This window comes from Sebastes fasciatus, chromosome 13, assembly GCF_043250625.1.
Source record: "Sebastes fasciatus isolate fSebFas1 chromosome 13, fSebFas1.pri, whole genome shotgun sequence".
NCBI classification, from domain to species: domain Eukaryota; kingdom Metazoa; phylum Chordata; class Actinopteri; order Perciformes; family Sebastidae; genus Sebastes; species Sebastes fasciatus.
Window position 1 is genome coordinate 9,840,150 of NC_133807.1, and position 26,800 is coordinate 9,866,949.

The following is a 26,800-nucleotide window of genomic DNA, read 5'->3' on the forward strand; positions in this document are numbered from 1 at the left end:
CACGGATAACGTTATCCGTGAACGACGTCAAGAAGAAGGAGAAATCACAATCCATGCCACAGAAGAGGGGGACACTTCTTGTCAAAATATCTGTCCGGAAAAGAGGAAGAAATCCTGTTCCGTAAACGAGGGAAATCCCTCATTAAATCCTGACGGTCCATCCGATGAAAACAGTGTAAGAAAGTGTAATCAAAGAAAGGTAAATAATGAAAATGAAATAAAGGAAATTGCATGTTTATTTCACACATACGCTGCATAACTTCTGCTCCGTCCTCCCGCCGGATGTTTGAATGAGCGGATACTTTTGCTCATTGGATGAAAAAAATCACCAGGGGCGTGGGGAAAAAAGGGAGGGGAAAGGGGGACTGCCTATAATGACGTCGATGTATCTCATTGGCTCAGGGGAGGGGCGGGGTTAGGGGCGGGTGGGCGTGGTTTCCGGTATGACGTGGCAGCCTGTGATTGGACGCGGATTAGTCACACCTGTCAAAATGAGTTTGACATGAAGTGTACCCCTATTCTCTCTTATGTATCCTAAATCAGTGGCTCCCAACCTGGGGGTCAGCGCCTAATGCATTCTGAGGGCCCCCAGAGGATTAAAGGTTAATCTAAAAAAAATGATTTTTTTTGCCTTTTTCTCATTAAAAATGGCAAGCAAAATACATCTGCAAAAATATTCAGGGGAGAAAAATATATATATATCTTTATTTGAACTGTAATCAATGTTTGGCTACCTTTTCACCAGCTTTGACGTTAAAGGCACTCTATAAGATATCCAGAGCATAGCAGCAAACAACTATTGTCTATGTAAAGATATAGAGTAGCAAAGCTCTGTCAGCTCTGTTGTTGTTGTTTTCACTGTTAGCATTGTAAGCTGCAAGCCACAGGCTTAGCCGTCACCATGTTGAGAGTCGTGTGGAGGCAATAGAAATGCTCCCAATATTGCATTTAGCATCTTTAATGATATCAAGCGTTCATACAAAATAATATGCACACAGATATACAGTATGAGACAAATATAGGCCTGTCATTTATTTAATTTTTTTTCCTCAATCAGGCTGTTGATCGTACTCTTGATCGTATCCTTCCAGGTCGTTGTAAATGACATCTGCGTGGTGTTCCTGACAGGCCTGCACCGCCTGTAGGACGGCTGCAAGGCGCCGGTCCAGAGCAGAAAGGTGTGGTTCAGAGAGGAGGGGGGCCACGCCTGCCAGAGGATCCTGGACCAGCGACTCCCGCATGACATCACTCAGACGGAATCCGGGGAGGGACAAAAGACGCAAGCGGAGGAGGGTGGAGCGACGGATCCTACAAAGGTGGGTGGAGAGCAAGATTAAAAGAAATATTGACACCCACATAAGCCAGAATTTTACCCTCTCTGGGTCCTTTAATTGTATATGTCAACATCTTCTGAATTAAATGTATTCTGTACTACATCTTGCAACTTTATCCACTACTTTCTGACTATTTATTTCACCCATCATCTCTCATTGTTAAGTGTGCTGGTCACTCATTGAAACAGACAGGTTTTTGTTTTGTTTTACCTGCAACATTGTTGTAAAGGAGCTAGAATAGATGGCTCATCCCGAGAGTGACGCCCGAACCTGGAAAACATTATCAACAACATTTCAGTCAGGAGAAAGTATAAATATAATGTTACTTTACTTATTTGGCTGTCAGATATAAGTTATACTATAGCCTGTGTTTGTTGTTGTCATCAGATGTTCGTGGTACTCACGCCCGTCCGTTATCCAGATGCAGCAGAAAAGTCTTGTTGCCAAACTTCTCAAACGTCTCATAGTGATGTCTGTCCATGTTGCCTTCAAATGAAAAACATTAACGTTAATTTAAATTATGTCAGAGACATTTTTGTAGACACATGAAGTTAATAATGGCATATATTGATAGAAATTCACGAATACATCCTGAATGCATTAACATGGGAGATAATACTCTTGTTTACTAATTTATTTACCCATTTTGCATGTTTTTTACTACCTCCTTTCCTTTGCTTTAGTGTGTTATAGAGTTTTTTGTGCATGTACGAACAAAATCTGCAAAGTTATAGAGCACAAAGTCCACGGCAAACTCTCCCCCACAGAAACGCTGCTCCTGAACTGCCTGAAACGCCTTGATTGAAGTTCCGCCTTTTCTTCCATAACATGGTGATGTCACCAAGTAACACATTTGCATAATACCTGCCTAACGGCTACTTTGGCACGCCCTCAAACAAAGCTAGTTAGAGAAGAGATGGTACGGTTGACCAATCACAACAGAGTGGGCCAGCTGACCAATCAGAGCAGACAGAGCTTTTCAGGTGCTCAAACAGAGCCTTTCAGACAAAGGGTGAAAAAATAAAGCGTTTTTAGAAACCCAAAATACAAGTAGGCCTGTGCCCCTGAAAATGAGCATAATAGGTCCTCTTTAAAGGAGGACAAAGAGGTCAGTGACCCCCACTACACTGCCTGTAAGCCCCCTTATGTTGCAACCCAACTGACTCCCGGGTCAAGTTTAAACCTTAGAGACTGACCCATGAGGAAGTCCAGTACAGCCATGTCTATGAGGTCCACCAGTCTGGTGCCGTGGTCGTAAGGAGGCGTCTGTTTCACTGTGTCGCAGTAGGCCAGCTCCTTCTCCCACCTGGGAACAACAGTACAAATTAAAGCAGAAGAAAATAGATACTGTTTGAATGTAAGGATGTTTTTTTTTGTTACTGTTTAACAGGATTGTTTGCCATTTTTTTTATCTACTTAGCTTTGGTGGCTAATGCTAACTATCCACACTTTCTCTCAATGGAATTAATTTAACCTTTCTGACTTAAGTTAATCTGAGACTTTTTGATGTAGGTTGATTGAGTTTATTAGGGTGAAGATACTGAGTATCTATTGAGGCAATATACAGCATGCTTCAGTGTCTTTTGGTCCGACTGACAATGAGGTGCTAATTCAAATAAGCTCAGGTTGGTTACAGAGCCGCAGCCTGAGATAAGGAAAAAGATTATCAAAATAAGACAAAATACCTATAAATGCCACAATAACAACATCATTTGTTGCCAAATCAATCAAATCAAATCCTGCACATCAGTTTGAGCACCTCGGACAGTTCCTGCAGCCCTGCCTGCCTGTCTGGGGGGTCCCAGGATCAGGACCTCGAAGAGAGAATATGACAAACTTTGTGCATAACGTTCTTAAAATAATCCACTTGAGCTGAGCAGGAAAGCAGGATGATGATCTTATACCGGCTGTGCTGCAGCACCTCTTTTCACCCTCTGTCTGAAACACTCTGTTTGACTTCCTGCCCCGCCCCTGGAAAAGCTCAGTCTGCTCTGATTGGTCAGCTGGCCCACTCTGTTGTGATTGGTCAACCGAACCAAACTCTTCGGACTCCGCTCCAGCTCCGCTCTAACTAGCTTTGTTTGAGGGCGTGCTAGTGCTAAACTAGGCGCTAGGCAGGTATTATGCAAATGTGTTACTTGGTGACATCACCACGTTACGGAGGAAAAAGCGGGACTTCAAGAAAGAGGTTTTAGGCAGTTCAGGAGCAGTGTTTCTGTGGGGGAGAGTAACTCCCTTTGGCGTGGACTTTGGGCTTTGTAACTTTAGAGACATTTTACATGCACTAAAAACTGTACAACACACTAAAGGAAAGGGGGGGAAAAGCATAAAAGCATAATAGGTCCTCTTTAAACCGACACCCACATGGCTATATGTTCATTGGCTGTCCATACTGGCCATACTTTCTAATGTGGGGGACGTTTTGTGCAAATAGAGTGCATTATAGAGCTCAACTGAAACTAATATCGGAAAGACATTTTTTACTAACTGTACTAAACTGTAAGTTTGTAAGATACCTGCTAGATTTTTCAAAAACTGTCCCAAATCACTTACATTGGAATTACATTAGGAAGGGACCTCTTGTTGACCAGTATGGAGCGGAGGAATTTTTACATAGACCAACATTTTTTTCAATGTGTCATAAGGGCGCGTCAGTATTGACAGTAAAGTAAAAAATGTGAACCCATTCTTATTATTATCGCTCAGACAAAATCTTATCGACTGAAAGTTCATGTTTTTATTGGATGTTAGTGCAGCAAACTGAAATGCATTAAATGTAAAGCATGTTACAATAGCACCCCATTTCACTATATGCTTCATGTAGAAAAGTGAGCAGCTCATGTGATTTATAAAATGTTATTACAAGGCTTTGTTGAATACTCGCTTCTGATTGGTCAATCACAGCGTTCTACAGTTATTTCTGTATAACAGACCGTTGCTATGTACTGTATAACAGACCGTTGCTATGGGTTGCTATAATTTTGTGTCAAATTATTGATTTCTTAAGTAAGTAGCCGTGTAATAAGCAGGATAATGTACAGCTAGCCGGTCATTGTTGTGAAATAAACCCAGACAGCGGAGGGTTTTATTTCACAACAATGACTGGCTCGCTCTACATTATCTCTTACTTATTCACAGTAAGATCAGGAGAGTAAAACCCTTTTCAGTAGCATTATGGAACTCGGGCGCGGTCGCTACACAACAGGAGTATTAAGAAGTTTCCAGGCTTTTCCCCACTTTTTCACTTCCGATCAGCCAGTCTCTGCAGGAGGGCGATGACGGTGTCCTGTTTGGAGGAGAGCAGCTCCAGGGCCGTGGCTACCCTGCCGAGGGACTCCGCCATCCGTACCTCCCTCCTCTCGCGCCTCTTCTCTCGGGCTTCCACCCTGCGGCGAGCCACCCGGTCCAGGTAGGCCTGCTCCTCCTGTCGCTTCAGAAACTCCTGGAACAAAGCGACGCTGGTTCGCTCCTCGCTCCCTTTCTGATTCTGTCCTTCAGTTGTTGCAGATAACGAAGTGGGGATAGATGACGCGAGAGAGGGGGAAGCAGGGGGAAAAGAGGAGGAGAGGCCGAGGAGGTTCTGGTTGTTGCTGAGGCGAAAGGGTATGACGCCTGATGAGAACGACGGAGCTTTACGGCCTACGTAGCGCGATGCGTTGAGGTCTGCGTTGCTAGTCGAGCCGAGGGAAGGGGAAGTTGTCTCTGTGAAACAAGGTGAAGAGATAAAAGATGGAGATGGCCCCATGGTGGCTGGATGAATACTGGTCGCAACAATGTCACTGTTGAGGACGATCAGGGGCTTGAGCTCTGGAGTGTTTGTCGGGCTAACGGTGGCTGTAGCCACTGAGGTAATGGTAGCAGCGCTACCGATGGCTCCTTGACCCGCTGAGTCCACGCCACCCGTCGAAGCAAAGTCCCCATTAGGGCGGATGATGGTGGCGGGCGGCGGAACCTGTGGTTTCGCAGCGATCTTTGCCAAAGGACCAGGCAGCGTGGAACCGGCGTTGCAGCCTTTGTTTCTTTTGTTGTTGACGATCTGAGTGCCAACGGTGTCGCAGAGCGTGGCGTCCATCAGCTAGAGTGAGGGAAGACATACAAAGAGACGGAGAGAGGAAAAAATCATGGATGAATTAGAAGAAATGGATGCCGGACCCCAAGATGGCGCCTATACAATCTAATGAGAATTGCTTGCCTAGCGCAGTTTTACTGGTTTCAGGGTTTACTATGCGGCCCATATGGGCAGTAGAGTTTACGCTCGGCCCGTAGACTTTACATTGTGGTGACGTCACATATTTTTAAATCTCTTTCTCGGCTCGTAGAAAAGTTTTACAAATATAAAACCTCCATGGATCAAAAATTCACAATAGGAAAAGCTATAAGTAAGGTGTCCTGTCAACAGTTTTACAGACGTCTCTTTTACAATGGTGCTCTACTGGTCTCTAGCACTTTTGGTGCCCTAGGTGAAATTCAGATTTGGAGCCCTCCTGCCGCCGTCTATGCCGCTCTAGGGTTAGGGCTCAACCCCCCAGAATCCTAGCCCCATAAACCGCAACACACATCAGACATCACAATTGTTTTAAGACAAAAATTAAGATTTCTATTTTCATAAATAACAATTTGTCCCCTGATATTGTTGGCTTAAAGTCAGTTTCACTACAATTTACACTTTTATTAACAAATAAAGGCAGCCGGGCAGATGAAAAAGTGTGAGAAAGAGAGTTACAGGGGTGAAAATGCTTTTTGGGTCTGCAGGGGATTTTTTTTGCTGCAATACCACAAGTGGCCACTGGAAAGAAATTGGAAGCAAGGCTGAGCAGTGGCAACGTATCCAGGTCTAAGTACACATCTATAGAGGAACTAAACAACCCAAGTTAATTGTGGCACCAAGATCAGGTGATCATCAGTTGATCTCTCAGCACCAGGAACACACCTTCGGCTCTATGCTACTGTCAGCAGTGTAACACTGACTCTGACTACAGCAGTATACACTGCATCAACATGTGGGGAAACCCAAAGCTTGACAGACCTGTTGTGCCTGACTTTGGTTGCCGAGGTATGAAAGCACATTCGCTGTTGTTGGAGGGCGGGGTTTAGCAAACAACCACAACAATTACATCTGTCCTTCATGTGAAATATGCAAAGCTCAGAGACATATCAACATGTTTCTAGAGCTGTAAAACACAGTCTGTATACAGGCAGACCAAGCATCCCTGTGTGGAAATAGAATGCTAGAAGGAAACTACATACATCGAAGAACTCCCAGGACGTTTTAGCGTGGCCCGTCTCCCGGCTGCGGTCTTTAACCCTCTTGTACGTGACAATGAGGTTGTTCCACTTGCGGCGGATCTTTTCAACAGGCAGCACGTGCCCCTTGGAGGCCATCTCCTCCTGGACGCTCTGGAAGAGCTGCGAGCGCTCCCGGGTCTCGTACAGGCCCCAGCGGCGGCCGACTGCCTCGATCAGATACAACACTGCTTTGGAGGAGAAGTCGGAGCCGGAAGGAAGCGTCTTATCTGAAGGAGCAGGCGGCATCGCTGAAGCTGGGGGAGAGGAGAGGACACGGGTGACTGCGGTGACCTGTGGGCTCGCTTAATATGTAAAAGTGTATGGAGGAGATATATTGACATATATTCAAAATGCCCTGAAAATTTATTTTCTCCACCAGCTTCTTACTAAACACACACTACTTTCTGCCAAAGTTAGAACAGTTTTTGTTGTTTCACATGAGAGATTTTCTCTGTTCTCTTCTCTCTGTTCTCTTCTCTCTCTCACTGGTTTGAAATGGGCGGAGCTTAGTTGGATAAGGTGATGTCACGTGCTCCAATCAGGATTGGCAACATTTGAGTCAGAATCTGCAGACAGTTATTGGGTTGTCGGGAGTTGTTTTTAAGCATTAAAGGGTCACTTTTTATCCAGGTTGTTCAACCTGGACCCTATTTTCCCATGTTTTTGTGTGTAAGGGACTAATAGCGACAGCAATTTCTGAAATTGGTCCAGTATTGACGGAGAACGCTGTAACCGTCAACCGTGAAATGAGCTGCTGGGGCAAGTGATCAGCATCAATGTAACATTACGTTCACTAAAAGTGCTTGTTTTTGCCACTGACAGGCTCAGATTGTTATTATAAGTGTCTGACAACATTATGAAAAGAACCCTACAGAGAAATAAAACCTTTTTTTTTTACCTTTCGCTTGATCCGGTCTGTTTGTTATTGTGTCCAACCCCCGCTCAAGGAGAAGTCGAGTTGTGAAATCTGACTATCCATATACTCTGGCTCAAATAAATACGGGCGGCCATCGAATTCAAAGACCTCATCCACGTTGTCAAAATCATCTAAATATTCAGCCATGACATTGAAAATCTTTTAGATAACAGTAAGCTACGCTTTCTGTACTCCAACACAACAAACTCTGCCCGGCCGGCGCTCACATTTCCACCATGGATGTGTTCCTCTATTCCACTGTTGTCTTTCTGCAACAAATCACCTCGCCAGATTTCATAACGAGACTTCTCCTTGAGCGAGACTCTTATCATAATGTCAGACACTTATAATAACAATCAGAGTCTGTCATGGCAAAAACACGCAGTTTTAGTGGACGCAAATGACGGTGCCAGCTTGCCCCAATAGCAACACATTGCGGCCCGTTTAGCAGCTGCTGTCTACAGCGCTCTCCCTCAATACTGGAGTATTTTCAGAAATTGTTGTTCCTATTAGTGAGTTAGACAGAAAAACGTGGGAAAATAGGGTCCAGGTTGAAATAATACCGAAATGACCGTTTAAAATATGAATAAATAATACCTAAAGATGATTTTTAGGGGCTTTATTTCTATTAACTAAATTGTATTTGGAGCTCCAATACATGCCATTTTTGGGATCTGAAAATTATCCTTTAAAGGGACATTGTGTATAATTTGGCAAAATCTAGAAAACGGTACCACGGTTTTGCACTCTGCGGCTCACGTTACCGCAGTTTCAAAAGCGTGTCGGAGAACTACGGTGGCCTTCAGGTAACGTAAAAACTCTAAAGGCTCTCTCTAGAGAGTGTTATTTTCCTATAAAAGGTTTTTGGAAAAGTTGAAAACCTTTTGGTTGACTAATAGTTATGAGAATTCATCATTTCTTACACAGAAAGCTCTTGTGCAGGTGTGTGCATATACTCTATAATGTGTTTTATTTTATTCTGATGACACAGACAATCACAATAGTAAAAGTCTCATTGATCCTCTCACCTGGAGCTATCTTCAGGTAGGTTTTCCCATCTCCCGATGTGGTGAAGAAGCGGTCTGTGCTCACAGGATCTAAAGGCACAGGACAGACAAAAGGCACATTAATGTCAAAACATTTAAAAAGATGTTATACATGCTGATCTGAATTAATTTAGATGGAAATTAACAGCTAAACATATTAAATTCTTCATTTGATGTCCTTTAAAACCAGCTAATGTGTGCACTCACACAGCAGTACAGGAGTAGTTGTGTTGTCAGCCAGCTCCTCTGCAGTCTGATCCACTCCTCCTCCTCCTCCTCTGCATGCGGTATCTCCGCAGGGCGCAGGCGGCTCTCGGCTGCCCACAACCAGCGCAGATGGATTCTCATCGACCGCTTCAGTTTTCACATGCAGAGTCGAGACGGCGCTGCAGTCTCCGTGCAGATCTCCCTCCATGGCTGACACACACACACGCAAACACAAAGCAGCAGACAGACAGCCTGTTTGTCTGCGCAGGCGTTGGATCAGGAGAAAGTTTGGAGCTGGGGGATCTCAGTCGGTGATGAGTTCAGGTTCAGCCTCGGTGTGTGCTGCTAACGTCATGACTCCCGCACGTCGGCTTAGTAATTGTGTCCTTGATGGACAAACCGCCACCCCTCTGTATTTTTCCTCATGAAGGATACAGAGAAATGGCTGCGCTGTCCAGCTCAGCCGACGGATGCGCAGCGCGGCTGCGCAGCTCCCAGCACAGATTTGCTGCTGGCAACTCTGGCAGTGACGTCAGCTGAGCGCACGTCAAGTACATGTAAACAATAAAGTACAAATAGACAAGGAAAATAACAAAAAAAAACAATAACAACAAAGAAGGCAAAACAAAAATAATTGCATTTTCATTTCATAATGCCAGAGTTTGTGTTATGTAAGTTTTATTTTATTAATCTAATATTAGATGAGATGGTGGTTTATTGTTTGAATTTATAAATACAAATGCAGGAGAGTTGGTTTGGTTCCTGACCAGTTTTTTTCTCATGAATATGGATTTTTTTTCAAAAATAATGAATGGTCTATGATATACAGCATATTATTTTTCAACCTTATCTTGACTAAAATACATCATTGAACATATTTATTTCAACATTCATCTTAAGTTTCTTTTTTTTTTTAATTTATAAGAAAATTGGCTACATCAATCCAGAACACACACACACACACACACACACACACACACACACACACACATACATACATATACAGTATATGTATATTCATATATATGTATATACTGTATACAAACACAAATATATATTTATACATATGTATATATATATATATATATACATATATATATATATATATATACACACATATATGTATATTTATATTATACAGTATACACATATATACTTTACACACATACATACTGTATATAGTAAGTGAAAAAACAAAAACATGTAAACAATAAAGCTTCAAAACAAGATTCAGTCAGTATCTAACTTTCATCATGTGATTACTCCTAAAAAAGACCACCCATTCTGTACATTTAATAGGAAATACGTTCCCATTGTTTTGTGTCTTTCTAATCATAATTAAAAGTTTAGGTTTAATTTACCTGCTGCGTAAAAGACCCATCAGTCACAGTAGTAGTGTCAGTCTTTTTGTTTCCATTCTGGAATATAGATTTAACCTTTAAGAGGCAGGTTTATCAAAACGAGCCATGTCATTAAAGATGTACACAAACAAATTTGTATTTGTTTTAAATTTATTTTAAAAACAGACGTCAACAATCAACAGAGAGCGCAAATTAATTGTACTTTAAATATTGTCGTGACATGGAAATCCTGTTGGATATATTGCATGATGCAAAACTGCTTTAGACCAATACAATACATACATTCAAAATAAATACATTTTGAAACCCTCATCACATGTGGTGTTACAACAGAAATGAACATATGGCAATAAAAAAACACTATAGATTATAACAAATTATATTAAAAGTCATATAAAATGCCGCCATTGTACAAATTCTTGTATTGAAGAAAAACTATTATGTAACACTGAAAGTGTTGCAAGTAGTTTGTTATACCGCACCCTCTGTGAGTAAACCAGATAACTAATAGGAAAAATTAGATTTTTTTAATGCATTGTAGTAGAGTTATACAATATTTAAATGTGTTGTCATAATTAAAGTAAAAGTCTCTTAACTTCTCTTGATTAGCAATTATTTCTTTTGAAATATTTTAACCAGATATGAGGTAAATGTCAAAAGGGATACTTACAGATGTTTAACCTTTTCCCAGTACCTACTGAGTGTGAAAACTGAGCACTGTTTATCTATTCACTGATGTTGAACACACTCTTCATTTCTCCGTCAAATAACTCCTTCAGTCTGTTTCCTGCCGCGAGGTATTCAGCATTGTCCTGCAAAAGAACATAACACACCATTTCACTATATTGTATAAAAATGAACCTTAACTGTTGATGGAAACCTCTTAGTACCACATGTGAAAATGGTGAAAACTCCTAACGCTGCATGTCATCTAGAGGTTTGTTTTCTTACTCGGTTGTATGAAGCACAGTTGGTGAAAATAAGCTGGACGTCGGACACAAACTCTCCAACGGTCTTGTAGAGTTGCTCCTGGAGTTTGTCTGCTATGTTACCCAGCCACATCGGAGTCTTGATCACCGTGGAGTAGTTCTGCAACTGTGGGTACCGAGCAGAAATAAATGAAATACTCAACACTTTGCAATACCGCTGTCTTTTGTTTACATAGATTTCAGACTATCATGAGCAAAAACCTGAAGCTAGTGTGAGTCCTCCAGTAGCCAGATCATTAAAGGGCCGGTCCATTATTATTTTTTTGTAGTTGAGGTTTGTATATCACTCTGTAGCTTCCCAGTGGTGTTCCTTATATATTCAAATCCAAACATTCACATTTTGGTCGAAGTACGTATGTTTTAGTGTCTTAATCTTTTTCCCGCTTGACCTGACGTAGGTTTCTGCATGATGATGCTGCTACATATACAGTAGATATACATCCTTATAGTCAGTGTATTACCTACATAAGGGATAATGAACAGCGGGCTGGTCATTGTTGTGAAATAAACCCTGACAGGGTAAAGTGGAGGGGTGGACCCCGACTTGCGCCCTGAAGGGGTTTATTTCACAATAATGAATGGCTAGCTGTACATTATCCCGCTTATTACACGGCTACTTACGAAAGAAATCAATAATTTGACACAAAAACGGTCCTCCAGAGTCCGACATCGGAACTGCGTCCATAGCAATGGTCTGTTATACATAGCAACGGCCTGCTATGAAGAAATAACACACCATACAACCCTGTGATTGACCAATCAGATTTGCGTATTCAACAGAGCCGTGTAAGAAAGTAACATAGATAGTGCTCGGCACGTTCCCAGTCTGGAGAAGCAGACATGAGTACCGGCACAGAAGCTAAACAATGTACTGCTGTGTGGACGCCACGTTAGTTCAGATCCGAAAGTCACACAATGACACAAACAAACTGATCGATACAGCGGTAGACCAGCAACTCCCGTGTTCTGAGAGGTAAAATGACTGTTTTTGTGAATGTAGTCTGGTGGCTTTGAAGATAGCGATATAAAAGCTTCAGTTCCCCGTTGGAAAGGGCTGTCTGATGGCGAGGTAAAGCTGTGAAAATATTGTAAATATAGCATACATACTGATATTGATTTTTTTTTAGGTCACTAAAATACGATTTTCTGCTGCTCCCGTCCACAGCTGCTTTACCTCGCTGTCAGTCAGCCCTCTTCAACGGGGAACTGACGCCGTTATATCGCTCTCTTCAAAGCCACCAGACTACATTCACAAAAAACAGTAATTTTACCCCGCAGATCGCGGGAGCACGCAAACAACCCCACTTCAAAAAATCAGGACGAACCCTTTCAGTTATTTCCAAACTTAGCACAGGTAACGTTGACTCAGCTAGTGCTAGCGTTCACATTATTCATTACCTTATTGATTAGCTTACTGTGGAAACCTACGTCACTGATTTTTGCTAACAGCTGAGTGGGCGTTTCCATTTGAAAACCCCCCCCCAAAAAACGGAAAAGAACGCTGATGGCCCTTTAAGTGTACTTTATGTGCTATAAAATAAACAATTGACACTATTTGTCAAGATTTTGAAGACAGAAACAGGTGCATGGGAATAGCAGAGAAATACACTTACATGGAGGCATCGGTTTGAAGCAAATCTTTGTTCCTCAGCGCTGGACAGATACAGAAGGAGATACTGGCATTGCTGTTGGTGTAAGGAAAGAGGGATGAGTGACGGCTGTGTGACAGAGAGACAGGTGTTAGGATGTATAGACAGAGAGTCACGTTGTGCTCACCAGGATGCTTTGCAATATTTGGCGAGACATGACCGCTTCTCTTTCCAGCTCGTCCCTGTAACTCGACTCTCGGTAGGTTCTGAATACACAGAACGTACACATCCATTTACTACCGTCCCTGCTCACACACACACACACACACACACACACACACACACACACACACATACAAAAGTAAGATAAAATGCATACATATGTAGGGTCTGGCAATTATCAATCTTGAACAAAATGTCAGAAATCTTCATTTTTGTTTCACTTTAACCAAGTTAATCTCGCGGACTAGTGTAACATGAGTGTTTAGGTCGGAATTTATCAACTTGTTTTGTCATTTAATGAGCTAAACTACCCCCTGATAAGGGCTAATATATATATGTATATATATATATATATATACATATATATATATACATATATATATCCACTCACCGGCCACTTTATTAGGTACACCTTGCTAGTACCGGATGGTCTTCTGCTGCTGTAGCCCATCTGCTTCAAGGTTCGACGTGTTCAGAGATGCTATTCTGCATACCTTGGTTGTAACGAGTGGTTATTTGAGTTACTGTTGCCTTTCTATCATCTCGAACCACTCTGCCCGTTCTCCTCTGACCTCTGACATCAACAAGGCATTTCCGTCCACAAAACTACCGCTCACTGGATATTTTCTTTTTTTCGGACCATTCTCTGTAAACCCTAGAGATGGTTGTGCGTGAAAATCCCAGTAGATAAGCAGTTTTTGAAATACTCAGACCAGCCCGTCTGGCACCAACAACCATGCCACGTTCAAAGTCACTTAAATCCCCTTTCTTCCCCATTCTGATGCTCGGTTTGAACTTCAGCAAGTCGTCTTCACCACATCTAGATGCCTAAATGCATTGAGTTGCTGCCATGTGATTGGCTGATTAGCTATTTGTGTTAACAAGCAATTGAACAGGTGTGCCTAATAAAGTGGCCGACGAGTGTATATATATATATAAGCCCAAATTTGGTGACCTCTAGCACATTCTAATGCCACTATTTAGCATCATAGTTAATTTTTACATATTTTAATGAGTTTGCTTGCTTGATGGTAACCATGTAATGAATTATTGTAAAGGAGAATAAGGTCACAGTGACCTTTGACCACCACAATCTAATCAGTTCAAGTGGTCCAAGTGTACGTTTGTGCCAAATTTGAAGAAAATCGCTTCAGGCGTTCCTGAGATATTGCGTTCACAAGAATACGGATAACCTGAAAACATAATGCCTCTGTCCACAGCTGTCGCCGGTGCGGATGCATAAAAACAAAGAGCTAAAAGATGCTAAATTGGTCATTAGAGCTCAGGGGAACTGCAGAGTCAGGTGAAGATTTTTTGTGGGTTCATCACTATAAACAATATCTCTCACACGTAATCATTTGATGGAAATATTGATAAATGTAGCTTTAAATTTCAAAAAGCAGCATCTTCATCTCTGGGTTTGATGAACACTCACCCGAAAATGGTGTCTTCTAAATGAGGCAGGTGACATTTCTGGTGGAAGGAGCGAGGGCAGTGATCGCACACCACCAACTCTTCTTCCTCACTTTTACAGATGCTGCACTCGTCATCTTTTTCCTGACTCTCCTGCCAAGACGGACATGACAGCAACTCCGATTACACACAGTTCAATTACATGTTGCATCTGAGAGAAAAAGGTTCCTTGTTCATAATAATATACTGCAGCTCATAGTGAGAGACACAGGTTTTGGTCATCACATTGTTTATGCAGAACAAAGATGAATATGGAATGAGGGAAAACTGACTGATGAACAAACTTACCAGGTCGATAACACTTGGTTTGCAATTTCTGCAGGTACAGTTCGGTGAGTCGGTACTCAAGATGTTCGCCTGAAATAGACGAATCAACAGCGTCTTCCTCTTTGTTTCATAGTTTAGGTCTTTTAGGCTTGACAACGAATCCTGTGGCTCTCTCATTACCCCCCGCCCCCCCCGGCTACATTTCAGAGCTGACACACAATTTCATGAAACTGCATCACTAATGCCATAGTTGACTTAACCTGTGTATACATATTTCTGTCTCAATCTCTTTACATTTGTTTCTAAATCAGATGCTAGTATTTCTCGGCTCTGTAAATTAAATAACCTCACATTTTGTTTTTTTAACCAGCCTACTGGAAACGCCTACTGTAGCAGGAACTACCACAGAGGACGTTTTGAGTACTTTGCTGGGTGTTTTTATTTCTGTCTGTGGGACAGATTTTGTCACCGTTTTGTCAGCGTCGCAACCATGCAAGATGCAGTCATGAAACTGGTGTGTAGTAGGCTTGTTGCGGTAGTGTTACACGGTGGTCGGGCACACACCGATTACATTACATACGCCACCTTCCCAACCGTTGTTTTGCTTTTTTACAGAAATAAAACCCATTTAGTTCATTTTGGCGTATCAGCGCCGTGTTATCAATAGATAGTCGGATAACGGACGCTACAATCTGAAAGTGAATACATCTTAAGGAGTCAGCTCAGACACACACACGGGACGAGAGAGTTGACGGACTGTGAGATGGCGGAGGATTTGGTGTCGAAGCGAAAAGAAAAAGCACCTATTTGGAAATATTTCAGATTTAAACCCAATGCTTTAAGAGAACCATAACGTTAATGAGGCAATCGCCGCGAGGAGGATGGAACGGTCACAGCTGGTGTGCGTTTATTCTGTAATTATCTCTCTATATAGTAGTTTTTATTCATAGTGGCGGAGTCCGCCATTCCCGCACTGAATAAATGAAGAGCTGAAACAAAAGAGAAAAGAGGTGCTGCAGCACAACCGATATGAGAACAGCACAGCTTGTAAACATTTTCTAGTATGCACCTGAAAATAATATAATATATAATAGGTCCCCTTTAAACCACACTTGCTGTTACCATGGTAGCCACAGGTGTAACCAAATTGAACAGGACTGAAATCTTAAGGATTAACTTTCTCTCTCTCAGATTGCATCACACAAACACACAAAGATGCACAGTTAATAATTCCGGATGCTATCTGTGGACTGTAATGACAGCACATTACCTCTAAGAGGACACTGAGTGGTTCCCCTTCGTACTTGATGTCTTTCCTCCAGGAGGCATCTGTCGGACATGACGCCTCCTTCATGAACTCCACTGGGCTCATCCAGCTCGTCTCAGTACGAATACTCTTCCCACGAGTGCCTGGTGACGAAAGCAAGTTCAGAGGAGACACATTTTACTTGGTTCAGTTGGTTAGTACACGTCATTACACGTATTTAGCTTTTTGTGTACAGTAAGATGTAGTTACCTGATGCAAATCGTTTCTTGTGTAAGGTCCCGGCTAAATCGCCACATGTGACTTTGAAAACCTTCCTGCCGCTGTCAGGGCTGGCTTCTGGCTGCTGCTCAGGTTGTTCCTCTCCTTCTTCATCTGTAAAGGACACGTGGAAAGTGTGATTAACAAAACCATTGCTATGATACTGGGATATATTATATATTTTATATATATATATATATTATATAGCATAACTGTGTTTCAACCCTGAATATCACTTTCACTTTGTAGAAACCAGCACCTGTGACAGCCATGGAACTTTCTTTGCTGCTTGAGGAAATCTGGTCTTCCTTGTCCTGATCACAGTCCTCATCTTCATCTTCATCTTTATCTTCTTCTTCCTCAGACACTAAAAGCAGGGAGGAGGTGAGTAGCCACTTTCCCGTTGCTTATATACAGTATATCAATAATTTCTCCTCCTTTAGCAGTTAAAGCTGCAGTCAGTAACTTTGAGCAAATATGATAAGACGTTAATTTTATAAAACTGTCACTATATCCTGACAGTAATGCATGCGAGAGATAATCTGTGAAAAAATCATGTTCCTCTGTCCCCTCCTCGGGCTCCTAATGGCATTCAAATATTTCACATTGCACCCAAAGGAAAACAACCAATCACTGCTTGCGAAACTTGAAAACTCAAAACAAGCAGTCAAGCAAGGCAGTGCTGATCAAATATGGATAAATATTCTGTAACTGTAATGCCTATTTCTTGCGTAAAATGTTTTCAGAAACATCTTGTAGTGTCATTGTATAGTATCGTCAGGTGCGCTGCTCGGCTGCGCACTGCGTCTCAGTATGCTCCGTTTGCTCTGTGTTTTGTTTTTTGTTTTTGTTTAATTGCTGTCTAATTTGTTGCGTCTGTAAGAAATGTCCTTGTGTAAAGTGTAAGATGATGACTGCCCTGAAAACTACGCTTCTGATTCTGTGGATTATTGGCCTCCGTGGAAAATGTTTGTCGGTGCAATTTTCAACCGCACACCTGAGTGGCAACATGGACAGGTGTGGCGAGGAGCCGTGCCTCGCACGCTCGTACAGTCGAGAGACTTTGCTGGAGCTACAACCCGAGCTGACACGGGAGATGACATCAAGCCACGCCTACCATTCGATGCTGGATAACATCCCTCCGGAGCTGATCAGAACATTTAGGAAAAAGAAAGGAGGAAAAAGAGGGGGTATTCGGAACCGACTACGGCGGAGATTCAATCGGCCACCTCTTCCGTCTATTGTTCTTACAAACCTGCGCTCGCTGAGCAATACAGTGGATGCCATACGGACATACACAAGGTACTGTAACAAATTTCGTGAGGCATCATTGTTATGTTTCACGGAAAGCTGGCTACAAGCTACAATGCCCGACTCTCTCTTTGAAGTCCCGGGATTCACTCTTGTGCGGGCAGACAGGGATGCGGACTCTGGAAAAACTCGGGGAGGCGGTATTTGCGCGTACATAAATGATCTATGGTGCAGATCGTACTCAGTAAAATATAAGATCTGTGATCCCAATGTAGAAATTCTTGGCATGACGTTACGACCTTTTTATTTACCTAGAGAGTTTGGATGTATACTGCTGTTTGTTGTGTACGCGCCTCCCTGCGGCAAAGCGTCCCAGGCGGCCAGCACCATAGCTAACTGTGTTCATGAGCTACAACTCAGCCACCCAGATGCACCGGCTATAGCGGTGGGGGACTTGAACCAGTGCCACTTGGAGACTGTGTTACCTGGGTTTGAACAGTATGTTAAGGACCACACAAGAAAAGACAATATCCTGGACAAGTGTTTTGTAAACGTTAAAGGTGCTTACGTTTCCAAGTGTAGGCCACCCATATTAAATTCCGATCATAACATTGTGCACATGATTCCAGTGTATAAGACCAAACTCAAGGAAAGTAAACCAGAAAAGAAAGAGATAAGGACATGGACAAATGAAAGTAGGGAGCAACTGAAAGCCTGTTTTGATTGGACAAATTGGGAAATCTTTCAGGAGGGATCACTAGAAGAAATGACTACAGTTACAAATGATTATATACATTTTTGTGTACAGCTGGTGGTCCCTACAAAGGAGATTAAAATCTATCCAAATAATAAATCATATGTGACCAGGGACATAATACAGGTAATAAATACAAGGAAAGTGGCTTTCAAAAACAAAGATTATGGAGCACTTAAACAGACAGGAAAAGAGCTCAAAATCAAATTGAGGAAAGCAAAACTGGCACACAGACAGCTTCTGGAAGATGCCTTTAAAGCTAATAACTCTAAAAAGGTGTGGGATACCATGAAATCTATGACAGGAATGTCATCTCCAACTAAACCTATTGTGACAGATAATGAATTTTCCTTTGCCAACGACCTAAACACTTTCTTTACCAGATTTGAATCACTAGACAATTCTGATAAGTGCACTGAAATACTTAAAACTATCATACCAACTCCCTCAGACAGAATTGTCATCACTGCCGAAGTTTTCGGTGTACAAATTCCAAGAAAGCTGCTGGACCGGATGAATGCAGCGCATTCCTTCTGAAGAACTTTGCAATCGAGCTGGCACCAGTGTGGCAACCAGTCTTTCAGGCTTCTGTAGACACGCACACTGTACCTCTGTCATGGAAAACTGCGCACATAAAACCTTTACCCAAAATACCATGTCCTAAAGAACACAAGGATTTCAGACCAATAGCCCTTACCTCAGTGATTATGAAATCTCTAGAAAGAATTCTGCTCCAATATCTTGTCAGTACAACAAAAGACAAACTCGATCCATATCAATTTGCATATAAGCAGGGTTGTGGTACAGAAGACGCTGTTGCCACTCTGGTTCATATTATTACGAAACATTTAGACAAACCAAAAACCTATGCAAGAGCCCTTTTTCTAGATTTTTCATCAGCCTTCAATACAATACAGACAGACATCTTGGTGCCAAAAATGGTCCAGCGGGAACCCTTTCCACTGCCATCACGACCAATGTCAGGGCCCCCCAGTGTTGCGTGAGTTCAGCTATGCTTTTCACCTTTTACACCGATGACTGTTATACAAATACACCAAATCAATATATTCTAAAGTATTCTGATGATACAGCTATAATATCTCTGTTAAGTCACTCGGACAACCCTGAGCTGCACCAACATGGTGTGAACAAAATGGTCGAGTGGAGTGACAGTAATGCTCTTAAGATTAACACAAAGAAAACGGAAGAAATTGTATTTGGTTCACCATCTGACTCTCATAAAGTTCCTATTGTTATTCATAACGAAAAAATCCTGCAGGTATTTTCATATAAATATTTGTGAGTAATGATTGATCATCTGTTATCTTGGAAAGACCACATCGAATTTGTCTGTAAAAAGACAAAACAAAGAATTTACTTTCTCTGCCGCCTCAGGTCTTTTGGGGTGAGTAAACAAATTCTTCTTTTGTTTTTTACCTCTGTGATTATGAGTGTCCTGCAGTATTGCTATACTACATGGTACAAGAATTTGTCAACTACTTTAAAGTCAAAACTGCTCCACCAAATGAAAATCTGCTCAAAGATAGTAGGTCAACCTCTTGAGAAATTCTATAAATCAGCCTATCATAATAACATCTTAAGGCTGGCTAACAACATCGTCTCTGACCCCAACCATGTTTTGAACAGTGAATATCAATTGTTACCATCAAATCGGAGATACAGGGTTCCACGATTTAATAAGGTTAGACTGAAGCACTTTTTTGTACATCAGTCAATCCTTAAACTAAATATAGAGCCTAATCCCAGATCAAATGTGCGTTAAAGGGCCCTGAATATCGTCTTCTGTGATTGTAATGTTTAAATGTTTGTATTCTTGTTTATTGTCTTTGTCCTTTCTGTGATGTTGCAAATGGAGCTGCTGTTATGCAAAACAAATTTCAGACCTGTCTGACAATAAAGTATTATCGTATTATCGTATCGTAGTGTACTGTTTAGCTGTAAAATGAGAAAGTTTGTGACCCGGCAGCCATGTTGAAAACAATCGAGCCAAAACCAAGCACTGCCCACCGGCCGGAGCAAACGGTCTCATTTTACAGCTAAACAGTACACTACAAGATGATTCTCAAAACATTTGAGGCAAAGAAATAGGCATTACAGTGACAGAATATTGATTCATATTTGATCAGCGCTGCCTAGTTTGACCATTTGATCGGAGTTCGCGAGTTTCACGAGCAGTGATTGACATCTGCTTTTAGAGACTGCTCGGCTCTGATTGGCTGTTTTCTTTCGAGCATGTTGAAATCTTGCAAATGCCATTAGGAGCACAGGAGGAGGCAGAGGAACATGATTTTTTTCACAGATTATCTGTCTTATGCACTACTCTCAGGAAATAGTCAAATTTTTTTTAAATTACTTTTTATCATATTTGCTCAAAGTTCCCGACTGCAGCTTTAAGAAGCCCACTCTGCCTGTTTTTTTTCTCAAATATGTAAACTTAAAACTCTAAACGTCATATGTGCTGACTTGGATGGAAACAAATTAGATTAGACAGATAGATCTTGTAATAGCTTGCGGGGAAGCAGCACTCTCTCATAAGCTAACAGAAATACTCCATGTATACTCCTGTAGTTTAAAAATCTGAGTTTTGCACTAATTCAACGAACCTGTAACTACATCACCAGATGGGAACAATGATGTCTTGGCCTAGCAGGAAGAAGAAGAAGAAAAAAGGATCAGGATCACTAACAACAAGAAGATATTCCACAAAGTCAGAATTGATTTATTGATTTGTTTTTGTTTTTACCTTTTTACACTTTCTTCTGTAATTTCCTGCTTTCAGGTGACCTTCCTGCAGTGGGATAAAAAAAATAAAAAAAAACAGAAAATAAATCGATTTTCACAACAAACTACGTGTGAAGTGATCTGACGAGGGACGCTAACATGGCCGATGTTAAAGAAAAGCAAGTCATGACTTCACACAGTCTTGTTTCATGTGTATATTCCAAATTCACTTTTCAACAAACCTTTATAAGTTTTCCCAGGGAGGTGTCCTTACATCGAATGCTCCACTTCCAGTTCTTGCAGCTCTTCCTTCCCGCAAACGTCTGAAATTCATTGGGAGTAAACCACTGTTTCTCGACCGCAATGCACTCCTCCCCTGAAACATTCATAGGATTGGGGATGTGTTCATTTCAACCATTAATCACCTGCTGTCACTATCTTTCCCCTGTCAGAATCAGATGTGAGAAGTTTCATTTTTCAATGTTTTTATATAAGAAATTATATTCCATAAAATCTGATTAAAGAGGACCTATTATGCTTTTTCTATTTTCTTTATTGTGTTATATAGTTTTTTGTGCATGTAAAAGGTCTGCAAAGTTACAAAGCCCAAATGACACGCCAAAGGGAGTTTCTCTCCCCCACAGAAACACTGCCTTTTCTTCCGTAACGTGGTGATGTCACCAAGAAACACATTTGCATGATACCTGCCTAGCGCCTACTTTGGCACGCCCTCAAACAAAGCTAGTTAGAGCGGAGCTGGAGCGGAGTCCGAAGAGTTTGGTTCGGTTGACCAATCGCAACAGAGTGGGCCAGCTGACCAATCAGATCAGACTGGGCTTTTTGGGAGGGTGGGAGTAGCTTCAGACAGAGGGTGAAAAGAGGTGCTGCAGCACAGCCGGTATGAGAAAAATAAAGAGTCTTTTGAACATTAAAGCATGAAAACATGTTCTAGTGGAAACCCAAAATACAAGCATGCAGCTGAAAATGAGCATAAGAGGTAAATATCTCTAAGCCTGGTCCTAATTCACTTTTTTGTGTTTTGACAATGATGATAGTATTTATTTTTCATCAGATTCAGTCAATGAGTCATAGACTGTGTATAAGAAGTGGATGCAGTCACTGTGACATCACCCAATGGTTTGTGGACTGCTGTTTTGAAGCCTCGAGTTCGTCATTTTGTCCGACGCCATCTTGGTTTTTGGCAACCAGAAGTGACACGAGAGGGTGGAGCTAAGTACAACTGAACGCTGAATTATTAGGCGACCAAAAAGGTTATAATTAACTTTCATGAACTGAAAACACACTGTGAAAGCTTTAAAGTTGTAAGACAAAAACACGGACAACTCCCAGACCGGACAAAGCCGTGGTAGCGACCTGTCAATCACAAGGTAGCCACGCCCTAAAGCATCCCCTGCTTTATGGTCTATTTGACTATAAACGGGATCGTAATTTACTAAATGAACATCATGCTGTATTGAAGAAGACTTGAAACTAGCGATTGAGACCATAATCTCATGTTTACAATGTTTACTGAGGTAATACATCAAGTGAGAAGTAGGCTCATTTTCTCATAGACTTCTATACAATCTGACTTCTTTTAGCAACCAGAGGAGTCGCCCCCTGCTGGCTATTAGAAAGAATGCAAGTTTAAGGCACTTCAACACTGGCTTCACTTCTCAGACCGAAAGTTGCCCACTGGTTTTACGTACCTTTAGCCAGTCTGTCTCTGTTCAGTATCCCCCCCTTTTGTCCACAGGTCACAGGGAACTGGTGCTTAAACATGGTCCAGGTCCAAATGTCATTCTTCTCTCCCTTCTTCAGTGGAGAGGCTGGAAAATAAAAAATAATATATATGTTGACTCATTTGTTCCAAATGAGATTTGAGACATACAGAGAAATGTAATTTAGAGAGTGCATTTTTCAGCAGTGAAACTTTCAAGTAATGTATACAGTCATGTTAAGAAAAGTAAAGCATAAGAAGGAGGTGACTTTTTGGGGACTTTTTCCTTGGAGACGAGCGAGATGATGGACCGGCCTGCTCTTCCTCATCATCGCACACGCTCTTTTCACTTCTCAGTTTCATCTTCTTTTTCACTGAGCTCGCTTGATTCTCCTCCCCCTCCTCGTCATCTGAAAGATCCTTCCTTTTCCCCTCGTCCGTCTCTTCCGTTTCCACCGTCTCGGGCTCTTGTGTCTCAAATTGGAAAGACCCTGCCATGGTTACAGTAAATATCAAGTACACACACCATGGACAAATGGCAGTGAAAGAATGACGAGAGAAGTCTTAGGCTGTGTTCAAACTTACATACTAACATAATGTTATATAAAAAACATTATTCACAAGCAAATTGCATAAACAGAGTAAGCAGAATCACAATCATTAGAAAAGGCTGACCGTCCATGAGGCTGTTGCGCAGCTCTCGCAGGGTTGGGTACTGGTTCAGGATTTTCTCCCTGAAGACGCACCTCCAGAAATTTTTGATGCTCTTTGATCGTTCTTTCTCCAACCAGTCCAGAATCCCATAAAGACCTTTCTTAATGTTGTCTTTACTCTTCATGCGACTCACCTCCTGCACATACACAATAGTATGGGGAAAATGAGGGTTTAATGATTCTACAGTAGCCTAACTTATACACGTTTTTCATGAATACTCAGATCTTTTAGTAAAAGTAGCTAAGTTAAGTAAAAGTAGCAATACCACAGCGTAAAAAGTACAAAAGTATTGACATTAAAATATACTTAAAGTACTAAAAGTAAAAGTAGTCATTATGCAGATAGAGACAAGAAAGAAAGAGACAGAGAGACTGCTCCATTGTGTGTTGTCCTTTTCTTCATGCTGGCATGAATGTGACCTTAAATCATCGGTGTTGTCTCTGAAGTAAAGATTCTTTCTTCAAATTGGACCTGAGTGAAGTTTCTTCAACAAAAAGATTTCTTCCTCAGAAGTCACAGAGAAAGATTTCAATGGTGTCTCTTTAGTGTGAGTTTCCCTTTACTGGAACACCTTAATTAAATATCGTCAACATTCGTTTTCAGATGTTCCGTGATCATTTTAGCCTCCTCTGTATTTCCAGATTGTAGTGTTGTGGATCATTCATTGCAACATTTAACCTGATTTTCATCACATAAATAAATAAATAAATACAGTACATAAAAAATAAATACAGAATAAATGCAAAAATAAATACATACATTTAAATATTAATAAAAATAAATACATAAAGAAATAAAAGGGAAAATTGAACAGAAGAGTAAATAAATAAGGGAATTAATACAAAGATAAATATAATAATTTCAAAAATATCAATTTATATCACATTTTATCAATTAATTAATTGCTACATTTATTTTTCACATTATTTTTGCGATAATTAATGACGGATTTATTTATTTATTGAGTCATTTATTTATTTATTTTTGGCAGGCCTTCATTCAGACTAGTGGAAAGAAAACATCTAAAACACAATTTTAGGTGCTTATTTTCTAAAAATTTTCTCTTTACGTCTGTAGATTTCTCCTAAATCTACCAAAAGTTAACATTAGTTAATGCCTCATTTGCATATTTAAACATAAAATAAATAAAAAAAACTTCCGATACAAAAAATAACTGACTTAATGTACTTAATATTATGTATGTAATGTATATGTACTTCAATGTTTCATTCCCAGTCCTCCTCCTACTACTACACTACTAGGACATGTGTCGCTTCCTATTTCCGCGCTCTCTCCTGTCCGGCGCCTACTTCATACAGACGGGACCGTGTATGAGGAGGAGGAGAGAGTGGGTGAGGAGGTTATAGCATAATAACAGATGCATAGTAACAGTTCCTCACCTTGTAGTGGTCCTCTGGGACCAGGTCGTGGTCCCGGAGCTGGTTGAGGAACGTGTGCGGGTTCTCCATTAAGGACATCTCGGTTTTGTGACGGCGGAAGAACCGCAGCAGTTCGTCCTCCTCCAGCCAGTCCATCGGGTCCATCGGTGGTGGGCGACTTCAACCCAGAGAGTCTCTGCACAAAAACACACCCAGAGAGAGACCAGGACTGCTCCAGATGCCTACAGATGTTATATGAGAGGCTCCCTCTCTCTCATGCAATAATTCACTTTGCACTGAACTGTCCTGCTGCTCGACAGGATTTGAACACACAAACTAAATAATGAGCACCAAAGTTCACTGCAGTGTGTCAGAAATCACAGTCAGCAGCAGATTTAAAACTAAGCGGAAGGATGTCCAGTAGACGTTTCTCTTGTGGATCTACCTACTAATGTTTTCTCAGTTCCTCTTCTCAGCAGCAGTGGGCTCTTCCTGGGCTCCTGACCGGTCCCTCCTCCTCCATCTAGTGACGTTTAGAAAGTGAAAGTGAAAATTTCTGTTGGCAAAGTTGCAGTTCTGGTCAGTGGCTGCAGGGGGCATCATCATCCACCACAGAGAGAGATCCTCTTTTATTAGCATGTTTTTGTCTTATTATTTACATAAACAAACTATACTTATATAAAGATGTTTTAATAGTCCTGTATCACAGATGTTACCCTGCACTATACTCATTTTTAACAGTCTCTTCTGCACTATATTCACTTTAAAAAAAAAAAACTACTGCTTTTTTACTAACATGTTTTGCACTATGGAACTGTGATGCTGGAAACTTGAATTTCCCTTGGGATCAATAAAGTTACTATCTATCTATCTATCTATCTATCTATATATATATCTATCAATCAATCTATCTATCTATCTATCTATATAGCTATCTATCTAAGAGAGAGAATAGGGGTACACTTCATGTCAAATTCATTTTGACAGGTGTGACTAATTCGTGTCCAATCACAGGCTGCCACGCCATACGGAAACCACGCCCACCCACCCTAACCACGCCCACCCAGCCCCTCCCCTGAGCCAATGAGATACGTCGACATCATTATAGGCGGTCCCCCTTTCCCCTCCCCTTTTTCCCCCACGCCCCTGGTGATGTTTTTCATCCAATGAGATAGGACCACGTGATCACGGGAAATTCCCATGGGTTTGAACCAATGAGAAGTGTGTGAACTCTTTTTGAGAAACCAATGACAGAAACCATCCTAACCCTAACCTTTTCACCTTTAGCGCTGTGTAAGACGAGGGAAGCACAGATGCACAGGTCGTAAAACATCTTATGTGAGGGATATGGGTGTCCGATGTCCGTACACATGTTTGTATATGTTATGTCTGTCAAGTGGAGGTCTGTGTGGGCACGTACAGACAGGTTCAGACATGTCTCTAACATGGTGGCTGTTGAGCACGGTGCTGTGGGGAAGCTCGCTGCTGTTGGGAATACTCAGGTCTGACATCACATGTGTAATTACTAAACTGAATACAAGGATAAGACTGGCAAATATCTTTATGTCTCTAAAATCAACAGTGAATTGGTCCTTCTAACAAGTGTTTCCTGTATAGACAAAGCCTGATATATCTTATTCCTCTGCATCAGCTCCATTGTTGTCCAAACTATAAAACAAACACATTGATGAGCGACACTTGCACTGAGTGACATGTTCCTTCATTACGATGAACACGGACACTGAAGTTTATTTTCAGTCAGTCCCACAAACAACGTTAAATACTCACTAGAGCAGCTGTTCCCAAACTCTTCCATACCAAGGCCTCCCAAATAGCATTATTGCTTACAGCTTATTGCCAGGGCCCCCCACCCTTTTGCAAGATGGCTTTAAAAACCCATTGACAATACTACAGCAAACTCGGTTCTGATTGGTCAATCGCGGCGTTCTACGGTTATTTCCTTATAACAGACCGTTGCTATGGGCGCAGTTCTGATGCCGGACTCTGGCAGACGGTTTTGTGTCA

The 26,800-nt window shown here is 41.4% G+C and overlaps 3 protein-coding genes and 1 long non-coding RNA gene across 7 annotated transcripts; 1 reads left to right on the forward strand and 3 right to left on the reverse strand.

Moving 5' to 3' along the window:
- Nucleotides 1-900: 900 nt before the first annotated feature.
- On the reverse strand, nt 901-3,119 carry LOC141780209 (pseudokinase FAM20A-like). Its single transcript, XM_074655349.1, has 4 exons — nt 2,531-3,119; nt 1,739-1,820; nt 1,545-1,604; nt 901-1,308 (listed from the first exon to the last, which is right to left on the reverse strand). Exons 1-4 carry the CDS (start codon nt 2,553-2,555, stop codon nt 1,050-1,052), a joined length of 426 nt encoding a protein of 141 aa, XP_074511450.1. The 5' UTR covers nt 2,556-3,119; the 3' UTR covers nt 901-1,049.
- Nucleotides 3,120-4,048: 929 nt separating this feature from the next.
- LOC141780203 (uncharacterized) lies at nt 4,049-9,381 on the reverse strand. 2 transcript variants are annotated; one of them, XM_074655341.1, is made up of 4 exons: nt 8,790-9,381; nt 8,565-8,633; nt 6,582-6,874; nt 4,049-5,409 (listed from the first exon to the last, which is right to left on the reverse strand). In XM_074655341.1, the coding sequence occupies exons 1-4, from the start codon at nt 8,995-8,997 to the stop codon at nt 4,576-4,578; spliced, it is 1,404 nt and encodes a 467-aa protein (XP_074511442.1). In that variant the 5' UTR covers nt 8,998-9,381; the 3' UTR covers nt 4,049-4,575. The 2 variants fall into 2 exon arrangements, with proteins under 2 accessions (XP_074511442.1, XP_074511443.1); XM_074655342.1 differs by having other exon boundaries at nt 6,582-6,847; nt 8,790-9,379.
- Nucleotides 9,382-10,282: 901 nt separating this feature from the next.
- Nucleotides 10,283-25,255, reverse strand: LOC141780196 (uncharacterized). Of its 3 annotated transcripts, none has more exons than XM_074655329.1 (16): nt 24,797-25,255; nt 23,358-23,532; nt 22,952-23,173; nt 22,672-22,791; nt 21,205-21,338; nt 20,985-21,029; nt 20,845-20,884; nt 16,475-16,582; nt 16,207-16,329; nt 15,961-16,100; nt 14,712-14,780; nt 14,386-14,516; nt 12,916-12,994; nt 12,753-12,824; nt 11,102-11,245; nt 10,283-10,962 (listed from the first exon to the last, which is right to left on the reverse strand). In XM_074655329.1, the coding sequence occupies exons 1-16, from the start codon at nt 24,938-24,940 to the stop codon at nt 10,876-10,878; spliced, it is 1,833 nt and encodes a 610-aa protein (XP_074511430.1). In that variant the 5' UTR covers nt 24,941-25,255; the 3' UTR covers nt 10,283-10,875. The 3 variants fall into 3 exon arrangements, with proteins under 3 accessions (XP_074511430.1, XP_074511429.1, XP_074511431.1); XM_074655328.1 differs by having other exon boundaries at nt 12,916-13,033; XM_074655330.1 differs by lacking the exon at nt 14,712-14,780 and having other exon boundaries at nt 12,916-13,033.
- On the forward strand, nt 16,487-21,087 carry LOC141780213 (uncharacterized). The gene is made up of 2 exons (XR_012596585.1): nt 16,487-16,599; nt 20,863-21,087. It is a non-coding gene; the product is annotated as an uncharacterized LOC141780213 (long non-coding RNA).
- Nucleotides 25,256-26,800: the final 1,545 nt, after the last annotated feature.

What these genes read in the sequence shown, in the direction of transcription:
- LOC141780209 (XM_074655349.1), bottom strand. Translation starts at nt 2,555, where the DNA reads ATGGCTGTACTGGACTTCCTCATGG. An exon ending in TGTACTGGACTTCCTCATGG is followed by an intron (nt 1,821 to 2,530) that starts GTCAGTCTCTAA and finishes TTTCATTTGAAG; the next exon opens with GCAACATGGACAGACATCAC. An exon ending in CATCTGGATAACGGACGGGC is followed by an intron (nt 1,605 to 1,738) that starts GTGAGTACCACG and finishes AATGTTTTCCAG; the next exon opens with GTTCGGGCGTCACTCTCGGG.
- LOC141780203 (XM_074655341.1), bottom strand. Translation starts at nt 8,997, where the DNA reads ATGGAGGGAGATCTGCACGGAGACTGCAGCGCCGTCTCGACTCTGCAT. An exon ending in CTACCTGAAGATAGCTCCAG is followed by an intron (nt 6,875 to 8,564) that starts GTGAGAGGATCA and finishes CCTCTCCCCCAG; the next exon opens with CTTCAGCGATGCCGCCTGCT. An exon ending in CGTCCTGGGAGTTCTTCGAT is followed by an intron (nt 5,410 to 6,581) that starts GTATGTAGTTTC and finishes CCCTCACTCTAG; the next exon opens with CTGATGGACGCCACGCTCTG.
- LOC141780196 (XM_074655328.1), bottom strand. Translation starts at nt 24,940, where the DNA reads ATGGACCCGATGGACTGGCTGGAGGAGGACGAACTGCTGCGGTTCTTC. An exon ending in ACAGAAGAAAGTGTAAAAAG is followed by an intron (nt 20,885 to 20,984) that starts GTAAAAACAAAA and finishes TCTTCCTGCTAG; the next exon opens with GCCAAGACATCATTGTTCCC. An exon ending in TTAGAAGACACCATTTTCGG is followed by an intron (nt 13,034 to 14,385) that starts GTGAGTGTTCAT and finishes GTGTGTGAGCAG; the next exon opens with GGACGGTAGTAAATGGATGT.